The sequence below is a fragment of the Myotis nattereri genome (assembly GCF_964212035.1).
Source record: "Myotis nattereri genome assembly, chromosome: 5".
NCBI classification, from domain to species: domain Eukaryota; kingdom Metazoa; phylum Chordata; class Mammalia; order Chiroptera; family Vespertilionidae; genus Myotis; species Myotis nattereri.
The window spans coordinates 82,192,576-82,210,258 of NC_138080.1; the positions used below are offsets into that span (position 1 = coordinate 82,192,576).

The window sequence follows — 17,683 nt, forward strand, 5'->3', positions numbered from 1 at the left end:
CTCAGTTTTTTAAAAATTTTGTTTTATTGCTGAAAGTATTACAAAGAGTATTACATATATCTCCCACCCCCTTAACATTCCCCCAGCCTCCCCTACCCCCCAGTGTCTTGTGTCCATTGGTTATGCTTATATGCATACATGTAAGTTAACTCAGTTTTTTAATAAGCTTATGCTTTTGGACTGTAAATTTCACAAATATTTCTCAGTTTTTTCTCCCCCATTAGGTGGGGCAGTTATTTCCCAACTCCCTCATGGGAGGCCAGAGCATGCTGGAGTTTGGTATTTTCCTTTTTTTTCAGGCTACTTAGGCTCTGATAATAACCCAACAGGTTAGTTTCTCATTAATTAGTTTCCCCTAAGTGAAGGCCTTGTTAATAAAAATAGAGCGGTCTTGGTATTTCATTTTTAGTTTATGGAGATACAATTTATTTTTGTATATTTATCTTATTATAGGTATTCTGGTTCCCCTGCCACTGACAGAAGCATGAGGAAATTTTTCTCTGACTTTTACTGTGGGAATCTGGTCAAGATCCTGGAAGTAAATCTCAAAATATTGTGAGGGCCCCCTATGACTGCTCCCATGTGGAGTTTTCAACTCTCAGACTTATTCACACTTAGTCTCTAGCAATTTGTAAATTACAGTTCACATTTTACTACTCTGGCACTGGTTCCACAATGGTTTCTGCTCTTGAATCTCCGCAGCAGTAATCCGTGACTTCCTTTATTCCCCTATCTATGTTCCTAACATTGGAGGTTGTGCTTTGCTCCGTGTCCTCCTCTCTCCTACACATCCAAGAAGAGTTGTTGATTCTTACGTCTGTTCAGCTTTATACTTGTTAGGATGGAGTGGTTATTTCCAAGCTCCTTCCATTTGGAACTGGATACTGGAAGGTCTTGATATTTTCTTTAAATGGAAAGAATGTTTCATTTTTATGGTCTTATTTGCCTAATTTTTTTCATTTGTTGCCTGTGCCTTCGGCATCATATCAAAAAAATCATTGCCAAATCCAACATCGTGAAGCTTTTACCGTATGTTTTCTTCTGAGAATTTTATCATTTTAGGTCTTATATTTAGGCGATGAATCCATTCTGAGTTAATTTTTATATGTAGCATTACGTAAGGGTAGGACGTCATTCTTTTGCAGGTGGATATCCTATTTTTCCAGCACCATTTGTTAAAAAAATTGTCTTCCTTTGTATTAAGTGTTCTTGGCACCGTTGTTTAAAATTATTTGATTATATGTGAAGGTTTATTTCTGGACCTCTATTTAATTCCATTAGTCTATATGTTTGTCTTTATGCCAGTACTACACTGTTTTGATTACTGTAGCCTTGTAGTAAGGTTTGAAATTATGAAGTGTGAGTCCTTCAGCTTTGTTCTTTTTCAGGGTTGTTTTGGCTACTTGGGGTCCCTTGACATTCCATTTGGATTTTAGGATGGGTTTTTCTACTTCTGCAAAAAATATCATTGGGATTTTAAAAAATTTAAATTATTTATTATTGAAAGTTACATATCATTGGAGTTTTGATAAGGATTACATTAAGTGTGTAGATCAATTTGGTTATTACTGATATCATAACAACAATCATTCTTCTAATCTATGAACATGAGATGCCTTTCATTTGTTTGTGTGTTCTTTAATTTGTTTCAGAAATGTCTTTGTATCTTTCATCATACAGATCTTTAACCTCAGTTAATTTCTAAGTATTTTTATGATATTCTAAATGGAATTGCTTTCTTAATTTCTTGTTGTTTGTTTTTAGTGTATGGTAATGTAACTGACTTTGTGTGTGTTGATTTTGTTTTCCTGATACTTAGTTGAATTGATTTATTAATTTTAAGTTTTTCCATGTAATCTTTAAGGTTTTCTACATAAAAGAGCATATTATCTGTGAACAGAGATTTCTTTCCTTTCCTTTCCTTTCCTTTCTTTTCCTTTCCTTTCCTTTCCTTTCCTTTCCTTTCCTTTCCTTTCCTTTCCTTTCCTTCCCTTCCCTTCCCTTCCCTTTCCTTCCCTTCCCTTCCCTTCCCTTCCATTCCCTTCCCTTCCTTTCTCTTCTCTTCTCTTCTCTTCTCTTCTCTTCTCTTCTCTTCTCTTCTCTTCTCTTCTCTTCTCTTCTCTCTCTCTCTCTCTCTCTCTCTCTCTCTCTCTCTCTCTCTCTCTCTTTCTTCCTTCCTTTTTCCTCACTCAAGGATATTTTTCCATTGATTTTTTTTTTTTAGAGAGAGTGGATGATAGAGGGAAAGACAGAGAAAAATATTGATGTTAGAGAAACACATCAATTGGTTGCCTCCTGCATGTGCCCCAACCAGGGTCCCAGTGGGGAGGAGCCTGCAACCTAGGTACATGCCCTTGACCGGATTGAACCCAGGACCATTCAGTCTGCAGGCGGATGCTCTATCCACTGAGCCAATCTGGCTAGAGCTCCATTGATTTTAGATAGAGTGGAAGGGAGGGAGGAAGGAAGGAGGAAGAGAAAGGGGGGAGAGAGAGAGAGAGAGAGAGAGAGAGAGAGAGAGAGAGAGAGAGATATTAGTTACCTCTAGAACTTGCCCCCACCTAGGCAGGGATCAAACCTGCAACCCAGGTACATGCCGTTGACTGGGATCAAACCCTCAACACTTTGGTGCATGGGCCAACGCTCCAACCAGTGAGCTACACTGGCCAGGGTGATAATTTTACTTCTTTCTAACAAATTTGGATGCCTTTTATTTATTTTTCTTGCCTTATTGCTTTGGCTAGAACTTCCATTACTTTGTTGAATTGAAGAGGTAAAAGCGGGCTTTGTTTCTTTCTTTCTTTTTTTTTTTACAGAGGAAAAGCTTTCAGTCTTTCACTATCGAGGATGATGTGTTCACTCTGGGTTTTTCATGTATTGCATTTTATTATGTTGAGGTAGTTTCCTTGTATTCCTAGGATATTTATTGCTTTTTTCATGAAAGGGTATTGAATTTTTTGAAATGCATTTTATGCATTTATTAATATGATCATGTGGATTTTTGTTTATTCTGTTAATGTGGTATCTTACATTGATTGATGTTGAGACATCCTTGTATTTCAGGAGTAAATCCCACTTGCTTTTAAATATTGGAATGTTGAATCCTGTTTTTAAATATTTTTTGAGGATTTTAGCATCAATTTTTTAAGGAATACTTATCTGCAGCTTTATTTTCTTGTAGTGTCTTTGTCTGGCTTTGGTATGAGTGTAATGCTGGCCTCATAGAAGGAGTTAGAAAGTGTTCCCGCCTTTTCAATTTTTGAAAAAGTTTGAAAAAAGGTTGACATTATTTTTTCTTTAAATGTTTGGTAGAATTCGTCAGCGATGCCAGTGGGTCTAGGACTTCTCTTTGTCAGATTTTTTAAATTGCTGATTCAATTTCCTTAATGGTTATAGATCTATTCAGATTCTACACCTGTTTTCTTCGCGGTTATCACGGAGATTGCATTTAGTATCTTGAAGTTGTAGCACTTTAATTTGGGTTTATACCAGCTTAACTCCAATAACATACAAACACTGCTTTTTTAAAACAGCTATCTCTGGCCGAAACCGGTTTGGCTCAGTGGATAGAGAGTCAGCCTGCGGACTGGAGGGTCCCAGGTTCGATTCCGGTCAAGGGCATGTGCCTTGGTTGTGGGCACATCCCCAGTGGAAGATGTGCAGCAGACAGCTGATCGATGTTTCTAACTCTCTGTCTCTCTCCCTTCCTCTCTGTAAAAAAATCAATAAAATCTATTTAAAAAAAAAACCCACCAAAAAACAGCTATCTCTGATAACACTTTTTTCAAGGCATTTATACTCTCCTTTGCTTTTTCCTTGAGGATAGTATTCTGTAGTCCTTTGTTGTCATGATCATTACCATGACAATGAAGTCCATGGTCAAGTGTTGTTTTGTTTCAATTAATTGTCATCTGGTTATTGTAAATTACATTTCTCTAATATTGAGAATATCTTCAAATTGAGCATTTTTCATCAAAAGAAAGACAAAGGATGAAACAGTATAATATGGTTTGTGGTTGAAATTATATTTAAAGATCATTGTAGTCCTCAATATTAACACATGATCATATAATTTTCAGTTATATTAGGTATGTTTTAAAAGGTAAAATAGCTGGCTGGCAAGGCTCAGTGGTTGCACCTGGACCTAAAAACAAGGAGGTCATGGTTCGATTCCTGGTCAGGGCACATGACTGGTTTTCGGGCTTGATCCCCAGTGTGGGGTGTGCAGGAGGCAGCCGATCAATGATTCTCTCTCATCATTGAAGTTTCTATCTCTTTCTCCTGCTCCTTCTCTGAAATCAATAAAAAATATATTAAAAAGTAATAAAAGGTAAAATAAGCTTTTATGTGTGGAAATAAAGTATATTTAATTCAACAGTTTTATGTTTAAGATATTTGAATGTCAGTGAATTGTGATTAGTATTTATTCTACATTTTCTTAATTCAAGTATTGATAGTATTGTTTAAATCTAATATTTAGAAAAGTCATAAATTCAGAATTTGCTTCATTTTGAGACTAGAGGATATTGATGTAGCATATATTGCTGTATTTTTCAATGAAGTAATTATTACACGGAACTATTGAAATTATATGCTTGTTTTTGAAAAATAAAATAACATGTTTCATCTATATTTTAATTATCAATTTAAACAATGACTTAGGGTTTCTGATTAGAAAGGCAATAGACTAATTCTTATTCATATTAATATTCTTAAAAATCCATAATACTTAAAATAGAAATATTAAGGACATTCTTTTAAAAATTAACTAGTGGTAGTTTATGACAACATACCTAAATTTTGATTTAGCTATGAGGTTATTATTATGAATTGGACTGAAGTTGGAAAAGTTTATTAATATGATTTTCTCAAATAGTTTCTCCTGAAAACCTAATTACATTAGATTTTCATTTAAATGTTGATGATGAATTATTATTATCAAAATTTCAGATATGTGTATTTGATATTGATTCAATATTTATATTATTTTAACTGAAATATGACAATGTTTGCCTTAATATGAAAAAAGAAAAATATAATTTCCTTAAAATTTATTGTAGGAAGGAAGATCCAGTGGATACTAATTCAATTTGGAATAATGACATTTGGAGGTTAAAAGTCATTATTCTAAATTGATGTTATGTAACAAGCAACAAATAGAAATGTTCCAAATATCATTATTATAAGATTTAAAGTATCAGGAATGGTTTTAAAATATATTTTTATTGATTCCAGAGAGGAAGGGGAAGGAGAGAGAAACAGAAACATCAATGATGAGAGAGAATCATTGATTGGCTGCTTCCTTTACGCCCCACACTGGGGTTTGAATCCGAAACCTGAGCATGAACCGTGACCTGCTGGTTCATAGGTCGATGCTCAACTACTGAGGCACGTTGGCTGGGTCAGAAATGGTTTTTATACAACATTGAAGGAATCTTAAATATATTTCATCAAAATTTCAAAATATTTCATATGTAAGTACTTGGTAATGTTATATCATTTAAAAAATAAACACCCAAACTAGCTTAGGATAAGGTGAACCTCAGTGGTCTAAGTGCCTTATTTTAAAACTAAAGTGTGCAGTTATAAATATTTAATAATAAAAAGATATGAGCCGATAGATTATTTTAAATAAAAAGATGAACTTATGTATATCGTGATTTTCCCAAATGCAATTGTAAATACTTTTGTGAAAACAGCTAAAGGAAAATATTGAATTACACACTCTCAAGTGACACTTGAAATGTCTGGGCCTTTAAAAGGATATAAAATTGAAAATGATTGCCTTGCGTAAATTGCAAATGAATATGAGGCTATTTTGGAAATCAATGAATGATCTAAAAATCTACAGTCAGCCACAGGATGTCGCTGTATACCACAAAATCTTGTCAGTGGGAATGTTTGATCGCCAACACGAAAGGAGGAAGCTCCATTTTGTCACCGCCCGAGAGAAGACAGAAACGCTGAGAGGAAGTACTAAAAATATGAAGTAAAGAGACATGATTTTGAAGTAAGGCGAGAGAGGTAGGAAAAGTGTAGTGCTTCTGCGATGCTGTATCCCAGGCGAGGAGGCAAGGGAGCCCGGCGCCTGCTGCTCTCTCTTCTGCTTCTTGCAACCTGGAAGGCGGGGAGCGGCCAGGTCCACTACGCGGTCCCCGAGGAGGCCAAGCACGGCACCTTCGTGGGCCGCATCGCGCAGGACCTGGGGCTGGAGCTGGCGGAGCTGGTGCCGCGCCTGTTCCGGGTGGCGTCCAAAGGCCGCGGGGACCTCCTGGAGGTAAATCTGCAGAATGGCATTTTGTTTGTGAATTCTCGGATCGACCGCGAGGAGCTGTGCGGGCGGAGCCTGGAGTGCAGCATCCACCTGGAGGTGATCGTGGAGCGGCCGCCACAGGTTTTCCACGTGGAGGTGGAGGTGAAGGACATTAACGATAATCCACCAGTCTTCAGAGAGAGAGAACAAAGGTTATTTATTCCCGAATCTAGACTGCTGGGATCGCATTTCCCGCTAGAGGGCGCTGCCGATGCCGACATTGGCACCAATTCTCTTCTAACGTATACGCTCAGCCCCAGTGATTATTTCTCGTTGGATATACAGGCAAGTGATGAGCTGAGTAAGTCACTTGCGCTTGAATTGAGGAAAGTTTTGGACAGAGAAGAAACACCAGAACTTCATTTATTATTGACAGCCACGGATGGGGGCAAACCTGAGCTGGAAGGTACAGTTCACCTGCTGATAACGGTGCTCGACGTTAATGACAACGCCCCATTGTTTTCTCAGGCCGTGTACAGAGTCCATTTATTGGAAACTATAGCAAATGGGACATTAGTAACCACATTAAATGCCTCTGACGCTGACGAAGGTGTAAATGGAGAAGTTGTCTTTTTCTTTGGCAGTGATGTTCCTGTGAACATTAGAAAGAACTTCAAAATTGATTCCAGCTCAGGAGAAATTAGGCTAATTGGTAAACTGGATTATGAAGAGACAAAATCCTACGAAATTCAGATAAAAGCAGTTGATAAAGGAAGTCCTCCCATGTCAAATCACTGCAAGGTTTTAGTGAAAGTGCTGGATGTAAATGATAATGCTCCGGAACTGGCGGTCAGGTCTTTGTCCTTGCCGGTCAGAGAGGACGCCCCTCTCGGCACTGTCATTGCCTTCATCTCCGTGTCCGACCGGGACTCCAGTGTCAACGGGCAGGTGACCTGCACCCTGACACCGCGTGTCCCCTTCAGGCTGGTGTCCACCTTCAAGAATTACTATTCGCTGGTGCTGGACAGCGCCCTGGACCGCGAGAGTGTGTCGGACTACGCTGTAGTAGTGACCGCGCGGGACGGGGGCTCGCCTTCTCTGTCGTCCACCGCCAGCGTGTCCGTGGAGGTGGCCGACGTGAACGACAACGCGCCGCTGTTCGCGCAGCCCGAGCACACGGTGTTCGTGAAGGAGAACAACCCGCCCCGCCGCCACATCTTCACGGTGTCGGCGCGGGACGCGGACGCGCAGGAGAACGCGCTGGTGTCCTACTCGCTGGTGGAGCGGCGGGTGGGCGAGCGCGCGCTGTCGAGCTACGTGTCGGTGCACGCGGAGAGCGGCCGGGTGTCCGCGCTGCAGCCTCTGGACCGCGAGGAGCTGGAGCTGCTGCAGTTCCAGGTGAGCGCGCGCGACGCGGGCGAGCCTCCTCTGGGCAGCACCGTGACGCTGCGGGTGTTCGTGCTGGACGAGAACGACAACGCGCCCGCGCTGCTGCCGCCGGCTCCAGGCGGCCCGGGCGGTGCTGTGAGCGAGCTGGTGTCGCGGTCGGTGGGCGCGGGCCAGGTGGTGGCGAAGGTGCGCGCGGTGGACGCGGACTCGGGCTACAACGCGTGGCTGTCGTATGAGCTGCTGCCGGCGGCGGGTGGTGCGCGCAGCCCGTTCCGCGTGGGGCTGTACACGGGCGAGGTCAGCACGACGCGCGCCCTGGACGAGGCGGACTCTCCGCGCCAGCGCCTGCTGGTGCTGGTGAAGGACCACGGGGAGCCGGCGCTGGAGGCCACCGCCACTGTGCTGCTGTCGCTGGTGGAGAATAGCCAAGCGCCAAAGACCTCCTCCCAAACTTCTCCTGGCGCTGCGAAGGCGGAGGCGGCGCTGGTGGACGTGAACGTGTACCTGATCATCGCCATCTGCGCGGTGTCCAGCCTGCTGGTGCTCTCGCTGCTGCTGTACACGGCTCTGCGGTGCTGGGCGCCGCCCACGGAGGGTGCGTGCGGGCCGGGGAAGCCCGTGCTGGTGTGCTCCAGCGCCGTGGGCAGCTGGTCGTACTCACAGCAGAGGCGGCAGAGGGTGTGCTCTGGGGAGGGGCCGCCCAAGACGGACCTCATGGCCTTCAGCCCCAGTCTTCCTCCGGGTCCGAATACGTCGGAAGAAAATGAACACCCAGAAGTAAATTCGGAACATTCTGGTAATGTAAGTCCAACTTTCAATCTTTGCCTTTAATGTTTTGTTTTTTTAAATTTAACTTATATAATCACCTTTTTAAATGTGACTCTTTAGAATGTATTCAAAGTGTCCACTAAAATTGAAAGAAATCTTACCATTCAACACAGGTATTTATGTTATTATATACAGCTGCATCCTGAATGGAACATAGAAATAACAAGCACAACAACAACAAAAAAATGTAGGGACAAATTGACGTATTCTTTGAAAAAGCATCCTACTTAAAAAGAATACACACAGAAAATACTAAGTAGTCTTGATTACATTTAACACAGGATCTGAATGTAGTCAATTACAGTGACATTTTCAAGTTTATTACTTTAATCTTATAGTGAAGTGTCAAGTCTTTGACCAAAATTAATTTCTCTTGCCCATTCGCATTACTCTGTTCCCATAGCTATATTTCCTAATGTTCAGGCTTAGCGTTTCCTCCATAGACAATGTTTATTTATGGATCCATTCCACAAGCACATAACTCTCTTATATACTAAGCCCTGCTGTAGAACCTAGGGACAGAGCAACAGTGAAACAAGATAGGGAAGGTCTCTGGCTTGGGGGTGGGAAGGAGAACACATTGTATTTAAAATAACAAGTTTAAACCTGTTTTTACCTATTTAAAATAACAATGGGGTTATGAAAAGACTTGGATTTGGTATAATATTGCTTTTTCCATTTTCTTTGTATAGCAGGGTGTTTATAAAGGGAGATGTTGTTCTATTCATAACTTTAAAAACTATTTTTATTGATTTTAGAGAGGAGTGGAAATGGAGAGAGAGATAGAAACATCAACAATGAGAGTCATTGATGGGCTGTCTCCTGCGTGCCTCATACTGGGGATCAAGCCCACAACCCAGGCATGTGCCCTGACATGGAATTGAGCCATGACCTCCTGGTTCGTAGGTCGATGCTCAACCACTGAGACAGCTGGGCTATTCATGACTTTTTAAAAAGAGGCAATAAAATGCTGACTGTTATCAGCAAGCTTTCTTAGAAACAAAGCAGATGAAGGTTTCCCCCATCTATGTGAATAGTACTCAGAAAGTATATGTAATTCTCATTGCATCACTAAAGCAAAATATAGTCAAGTAGAGGAAAATGTCCTGGAAAGGTGAATAAAAATGATCAAACAATTGGGATGGATAGAGAAAACTATATTTTGAAGCTGAACTAAAAATCATAAATAGTATGGAAAACGTAAACATATATTTTCTTCTATCAAGCCAGAAAAACTTGAGTTACAAGCTAGCATTTGAAGCTAAACTGGCACAATTTATTTCTTGAAGAATTTATATAGGTTGAAAAAGTAGTTATCTAATAATGCTTCACAGAGAGGTTAACAATAAGATTATTAATGGAATTGAGCATCATTTAACGAATACCAATAGCCTTTTTTGAATTTGGCCTGAAGACATTCAGACATGCCTTCACAGAAATACATTGGGATCACTGACAAAAAGAAAATGTTAGACTGATGCTCAACAGTTCTTTCTGTATATTGATTATTGTTGTATAGGTAAAAAGTTTTCTGGGTTAGTTGAAGGTTTTAACTTGAAGGTAAATCTCAAATATTGGTTAATGATCACTAAACTAAAAGAAGTGGGTTTAAAAAGGTGATTTTTAATGAAAAGGTAATTCTGGAATGGAGAACAAGATTATTGTGGAGAGATTTGTTATTAAGTATTTCTTTAAACAAATAAATATGAATGGAATTCCCATTGGTAGTTAATATTCTTGTCTCTTTCAGAATCTTTGAGTAGTTAACACAACTTTCAATAGTTTCATCTTTCTTTATAAGATTTCTTTCAGAAAATGTATTATATTAATTCCTCTCTTCTTCTTTTATAAAGACGAACCAGTTGCTTTATTTTCTTACTTTTTCACCTGTCCTTTCCTATGATTAATGGGTTATTCAAACAATATTTCAGTATCAATAAAAACACAAAATAATATAGATTTATGGCAAAACTTATTCTTTAGTGTTTATTTCATGGTATATTTACATTTCAAATTAGTCAGTCATTTAGGAAATTTACTGACTGAAAAATGGTCAGATCCTCAGAATAGGAAGTTTTGTATGATAAGATCTTTTACCAGATAATCATTGTTATGCAACTGGATTAATTTTGGTTAATGTTAATTATCCATTAAAGTTAGTAGCTTCACAGCTTCGTTGTCTATCTGAAAACACTAGACAAGGATCATCATGCTGTACATACTGAGAATAACAGTTATTCTCATGTTTCTATGGAGGCTCCAATTTTCAAACACCCCAAGGGAAACAAAATCTTGTTAACCACATACATTATTATCTTTTAATTCTTCAGTCTCGGTAATTAGTTTTCGTTTCATGATTATGATTTTAGGAATTATAATTTTATTTTCAAGTTGCCTTGGTATGATGATACCAGTGTGATTTCATTTGTGGGAAAGCACTATTTTTACATCACCTAAAATGCAAGGCAGGGCACTTGAGAAGACTAATTCTTGATATGTTCCTTCTCTAAAAAACAAACAAACAAAAACCAACAAAAACCCAAAACGTTTCCTTTTCAAGATTAGAAGTGTAACTCTATTTTCTGGTATAACTATGTAATTAGAAAGTAAGGTATTGCCCGGCTGGTGTTGCTCAGTGGTGTTCTGGCAGGGCCATGGTCCCTCTGAAGACTCTAGGGGCAAATTCATCCTGGCCTCTTCCAGTTTCTGGTGGTTCCTGGCATTCCTTGGCTTGTGGCAACATAACTCCAATTTCTGCCTCACATTTATTTCCTGTGTCTCTGTGTATCTTTTCTTTTTCTGTCTCTTATAAGGACACCTGTCATTTGATTATGGCCAACCCTAATCTAGGATGATGTTAGAGTTACCTTAACTATATCCATGAATATCTTTATTCCAAATAAAGTCACGTGCAAAGGAACTGGGTGTGTACTATTCAACCCACTACAGATGTCAAGAGATGTCAAGCTGGGTGGTATTTGTTCAGCACGCATTCTCATTCTTTTTTCCCCACTGGAGGAAATGTGCTTGGATTTCTGGCATTAGCACTCTATTTCTCCGAGGGAGAGAGATATGCTAGATCCTCAGAGACCCTGAATAACAGAATACACCTCATACCCCCAGCCATGTTATTCCAAAAACCCAGCAAAATTACCTTAAGGGATTACAAAAATTGCCTTAACTAAGCTATATTTCCAAGAGCTAATATGTGGTATAATTTCTTAATATGTCAATAGTAGCCAGTATGTTGGCCACTGTATGTCAAAATTACTGGGTATTAAAAACATGCAGTTGCATTGCAAATACGGAGTGATGTAATGGCCAGTCTGTAGCTATGTGAAATCAGTTTAAGATCCAAGAGAATCTGCTTACATGAGGTCTTGCCTTGGCCTTCACTTCACAAGAGCAGCCTTGCCATTTTCATCTCCTGGCTTCAACAATGAATATGTGACCCATGTCTGGCCAAGTGAGAACCATCACAACTATTGACTAAAGGAAAGATATGCCATCTAAACTGGGTCAAAGGAAGTGATATTTTAGGATTTTTGCTGGGACTATCAGGAAAAGGGCGCTTTCTATTGAGAGTCACTAAATGTAGACTAAAAGCTACTTTGGCCATTTTGCCATCACATGGGAAAAGCCTACCTGAGAAAGAAGGTCAGCAGAGGAAAATAAAGCATAAATGTGGAGATACTGAAGTGTGTATACACAGCTCTGCCTGAAACCAGTAAATAATTATCCATTTCCATGTATAAGACAGTAAGTGATGCTCTGCTTTCTTAAGTCAGTTCATTACTAGAATATGATTAAAATAAACATACACTTCCATACAGGGTGTGAATAAGTTTCTTAAGATAGGACTCAAGAAAGAAATTAGTATTGATTTTTAGCACCAGGAAAAGCTAGTTTTTCTTTAGAAAATGTTTTTGCTGTTCTTTTATGGACACTTTTTCCTCTTTCTGAAAGCAAAATTTGTGACCTTAGAGTAACTGAAAATGATTATTATGTATATTGGACACTGACCCACTCCTAAATTCATTTTATTTTCTTCCCTATGTTATCTTTATCTTATTTTTATATTGGTTTTGTGTGAAGGGGCCAATTAAGAATTAATAAAAGCATTAGCTCTAAGAAAGGGATCAATTATACTATTCAAATATTTAAATGTAGTATAAAATGGAATATTCCTAAATTAAGAACACATTTTCCAAGTGAGAAATTATTAACTTTCAAACATCTGCAAACAGTTCAGAAAACAAAGTTAAATCACAAAAATAATTGATTGAAGTACCCTTTGATTCCTGTGTGCATCACTTGAAGAAATGGTTTTAAAAAAGACATACTGTAGCCAAAAGAATTGAAAGCAGGGTCTGAAAGATAGATTTTTCACACCCATGTTCATAGCAGCATTGTTCACAATAGCCAAGAGGTGGAAACATCCCAAATATCCATGAACAGATGGATGAATAGCGAAACAAAATGTGGCATATACACACCTGGGGATGAATAGGTAAACAAAGTGTGATATATACACACATTATAATATTATTCAGTCTTAAAAAAGGAAGGAAAACCCATCACATGCTACAACAAGGGTGAAACTGGAGGCCATTATGCTGAGTGAAATAAACCAGTCACAGACAAATACTGTGTGATTCCACTAATATAGGGTAACTAAACTGATTAAATTCAAAGAATCGGAGAGTAGAATGGTGTGGGGGTATGTGGTGGAGAAGTGGGAGTTGTCTAGTGAGTGGAGTTTCGGATTTGTAAGGTGAAAAGTTGTGGAGATCTGTTTCACAACAATGTGAATATACTAACATACTAAACTGTATACTTAAAAACGGTTGAGATGGTAAATTTTATGTGTTTTAACCCAATAAAAAGGGGAAATGATATATTCCAGAGTTTAAAATAGCTATTTTTCAAAGATGAAAGTTATGAATAAACTTAGACCAGACAATAGTCTAGTTTTAAATCTATAGGATAAGCAGTAATGCCTACCTTTGGCCACATGATGTCGCTGTCTACCACAGAGTGTCCTCTAGGAGGAAAAATACCCAGAGCCCCATCGTCACTCAGAAGAAGCGGAACAATAAGAGAAGCAGGAGACGAGAGGAGAATATTTCACATTTTACAAACCATGATTTTCTAATTTGATCAGCTCACTGAGGATTGGTAATGGTGTCTTCTATGAGAAAGGACGCGGAGGTCGGGCGTCTGCTGCTCTCCATTCTGTTCCTGGCAGCCTGGGAGGCTGGGAGCGGCCAGGTCCACTACGCGGTCCCCGAGGAGGCCAAGCACGGCACCTTCGTGGGCCGCATCGCGCAGGACCTGGGGCTGGAGCTGGCGGAGCTGGTGCCGCGCCTGTTCCGGGTGGCGTCCAAAGACCGCGGGGACCTCCTGGAGGTAAATCTGCAGAATGGCATTTTGTTTGTGAATTCTCGGATCGACCGCGAGGAGCTGTGCGGGCGGAGCCTGGAGTGCAGCATCCACCTGGAGGTGGTGGTGGAGAGGCCGCTGCAGGTTTTCCACGTGGAGGTGGAGGTGAAGGACATTAACGACAACCCGCCTGTGTTTCCCATGTCGGTCAAGACTATTGGGTTTTCCGAATCGAAGCTGGTTGACTCCCGGTTTCCTCTAGAGGGAGCAACTGATGCAGATATCGGAGTAAACGCTCTTCTTTCCTACAAGCTCAGCTCCAGTGAGTTTTTCTCTCTAGACATACACGCAAATGATGAACTAAGCCAGTCTTTGTCTCTTGTGCTTAGGAAATCTCTGGACAGAGAGGAGACTGCCGCGGTTAATTTGTTACTGGTGGCTACGGATGGCGGCAAACCTGAGCTCACGGGCACCGTTCAAGTGTTTATTAATGTCTTGGATGTGAATGACAATGAACCTACTTTTGACCAATCAGTTTACAAAGTGCAATTGTTAGAGAACACCGCAAACGGAACGTTAGTGATTAAACTAAATTCTTCTGATGCGGATGAAGGATCAAACAGCGCGATTGTGTATTCATTTAGTAGTGATGTGCCCTCTACTATAAAGACCAAGTTCAAAATAGACCCCAGCACAGGGGAAATCAGAACTAAAGGACAATTAGATTATGAAGTGGCGAAATCCTACGAGATTCAAGTCCTTGCATATGACAATGGAACTCCGTCAATGACTGGGCACTGTAAAATTTCAGTGAAAATTGTGGACATCAATGATAACACACCAGAAGTCTCAATAACATCTCTTTCACTTCCGATCCGAGAGGACGCTCTTCTGGGCACAGTAATTGCTCTTATTATGGTGTCCGATCGCGACTCAGGTGCCAACGGGCAGGTGACCTGCTTACTATCACCTCACGTCCCCTTCAAGCTGGTGTCTACCTTCAAGAATTACTATTCTCTGGTGCTGGACAGCGCCCTGGACCGCGAGAAGCTGTCACACTACGAGTTGGTGGTGACAGCGCGGGACGGGGGCTCGCCTTCGCTGTCGTCCACAGCCAGCGTGTCCGTGGAGGTGGCCGACGTGAACGACAACGCGCCGCTGTTCGCGCAGCCCGAGCACACGGTGTTCGTGAAGGAGAACAACCCGCCCGGCCGCCACATCTTCACGGTGTCGGCGCGGGACGCGGACGCGCAGGAGAACGCGCTGGTGTCCTACTCGCTGGTGGAGCGGCGGGTGGGCGAGCGCGCGCTGTCGAGCTACGTGTCGGTGCACGCGGAGAGCGGCCGGGTGTCCGCGCTGCAGCCTCTGGACCGCGAGGAGCTGGAGCTGCTGCAGTTCCAGGTGAGCGCGCGCGACGCGGGCGAGCCTCCTCTGGGCAGCACCGTGACGCTGCGGGTGTTCGTGCTGGACGAGAACGACAACGCGCCCGCGCTGCTGCCGCCGGCTCCAGGCGGCCCGGGCGGTGCTGTGAGCGAGCTGGTGTCGCGGTCGGTGGGCGCGGGCCAGGTGGTGGCGAAGGTGCGCGCGGTGGACGCGGACTCGGGCTACAACGCGTGGCTGTCGTATGAGCTGCTGCCGGCGGCGGGTGGTGCGCGCAGCCCGTTCCGCGTGGGGCTGTACACGGGCGAGGTCAGCACGACGCGCGCCCTGGACGAGGCGGACTCTCCGCGGCAGCGCCTGCTGGTGCTGGTGAAGGACCATGGCGAGCCGGCGCTGGTGGCCACGGCCACTGTGCTGCTGTCGCTGGTGGACAGCAACCAGGCGCCAAAGACCCGGTCGAAGGCGTTGGCGGGTGTTGTGAGCTCGGAGACCGCGCTACTGGATGTGAACGTGTACCTGATCATCGCCATCTGCGCGGTGTCCAGCCTGCTGGTGCTCTCGCTGCTGCTGTACACGGCTCTGCGGTGCTCGGCGCCGCCCACTCAGGGTGCACGCGGGCCCGGAAAGCCCGTGCTGGTGTGCTCCAGCGCCGTGGGCAGCTGGTCCTCCTCCCAGCAGAGGCAGGGGAGGGTGTGCTCTGGGGAGGGCCCGCCAAAGACGGACCTCATGGCTTTTAGTCCTAGCCTTCCTCCTGGCCCACTTAGCGGGGATACAGAAGAGCAGCTGAATGTGGATGTTGATGTTTCTGCCAAAGTGAGTAATTTTAAAAATCCTTTCCAGAATGTCTTTGTCTTTTGTTCCTCAATATTTCGACTCCTTTGGAAACATTTTACAACTTATTGCTCTATGTGTTTTGTAATTAGTTTTCCAGTTCCAGGTTTTGTGGCTGAGATGTTTAAACATCTTGTGACTAATTTTTTTGAAGCAAATCAGCACGAAGTGAGAACCATACTTGCAGATATTCCCCGCCCCCCCGTAGTTGCAGTAGTAGGGTTATTTTATCACTAAAGGTCGGATAGGAACTAAGTATATTTTTCTGGATAAATTGCATTGTTTAGAATATTTGACTCCAAACGTGGTGTACAGATCTCAACACCACGCTTCAACAGCTTTGGCCACTTTTCATTTGTAGTTCCTACTGGATTTCAGTCCAAATGTCACTGGCCCATTTTATGAATCCACCTTGAATGCTTACCACCCTCTTTTTATTATGCTCTTATATCTCCGGTTTCAATATTAGTTTATTAAATCTGTAATCTCTTACTGAGCTTCTATGGCTCATTTATTCATTCATCTGGAATCTCAGTTCTTCTGCTCTACTTGAAATTAATTTGTTTCAGAACTCGTGCTCACATTTCACTAATGGGTATTGTTGCTAATTTCCCAACTGGGTGAAAAATAAATAGAATAATTTTTGTTGCTTTAGAATTGTAATTTTGTTCATTCATTTTCTCACTATTTTTAATAGTAAGCATTAAGAAATCAATAGGAAGTGAAATTGTAACCTTCCCTTTATATCATCATTTAGAAAATATTCTTTTTGAAAGAATATTATTAATCTTGTTAAGAATTATTATTTTCCATTTGAACAATTTGTTGAAAGTAATACTTGCATATAATTTAAAAACTATTATACTAAAAACCTTATTTTTTTTAATTAAATCTTTATTGTTCAGATTATTACATTTGTTCCTCTTTTTTCCCCCCATAACTCCCCTCCTCCCAGTTCCCGCCCCATTCTCCGCCCTCACTCCCCACCCACTGTCCTCATCCATAGGTGCACGATTTTTGTCCAGTCTCTTCCCGCATCTCCCACACCCCTTTCCCCCCCAAGAATAGTCCGTCCATTCCCTTTCTATGTCCCTGATTCTATTATAATCACCAGTTCATTCTGTTCATCAGATTATTTATTCACTTGATTCTTAGATTCACTTGTTGATAGATGCATATTTGTTGTTCATAATTTGTATCTTTACCTTTTTCTTCTTCTTCCTCTTCTTAAAGGATACCTTTCAGCATTTCATATAATCCTGGTTTGATGGTGATGAACTCCTTTAGCTTTTCCTTATCTGTGAAGCTCTTTATCTGATCTTCAATTCTGAATGATAGCTTTGCTGGATAAAGTAATCTTGGTTGTAGGTTCTTGGTATTCATCACTTTGAATATTTCTTGCCACTCCCTTCTGGCCTGCCAAGTTTCTGTTGAGAAATCAGCTGACAGTCGTATGGGTATTCCCTTGTAGGTAACTGAGTTTCTTTCTCTTGCTGTTTTTAAGATTCTCTCTTTGTCTTTTGCTCTTGGCATTTTAATTATGATGTGTCTTGGTGTGGTCCTCTTTGGATTCCTTTTGTTTGGGGTTCTCCGTGCTTCTTGGACCTGTAAGTCCATTTC

The 17,683-nt window shown here is 41.6% G+C and overlaps 2 protein-coding genes across 2 annotated transcripts; both read left to right on the plus strand.

Moving 5' to 3' along the window:
- Positions 1–6,049: 6,049 nt before the first annotated feature.
- LOC308518981 (protocadherin alpha-1-like) lies at positions 6,050–10,684 on the plus strand (the record flags this gene model as incomplete). The annotated part of the gene is made up of 1 exon (XM_081090853.1): positions 6,050–10,684. One exon carries the CDS (start codon positions 6,050–6,052, stop codon positions 8,471–8,473), a length of 2,424 nt encoding a protein of 807 aa, XP_080946979.1. The 3' UTR covers positions 8,474–10,684.
- A 1,879-nt stretch (positions 10,685–12,563) lies between these two features.
- On the plus strand, positions 12,564–16,155 carry LOC308520289 (protocadherin alpha-2-like; the record flags this gene model as incomplete). The annotated part of the gene is given in 2 exon segments (XM_081092785.1): positions 12,564–16,054; positions 16,060–16,155. Coding segments are annotated over 2 exon segments (2,499 nt in total). The 5' UTR covers positions 12,564–13,651.
- Between the last annotated feature and the right edge of the window lie 1,528 nt (positions 16,156–17,683).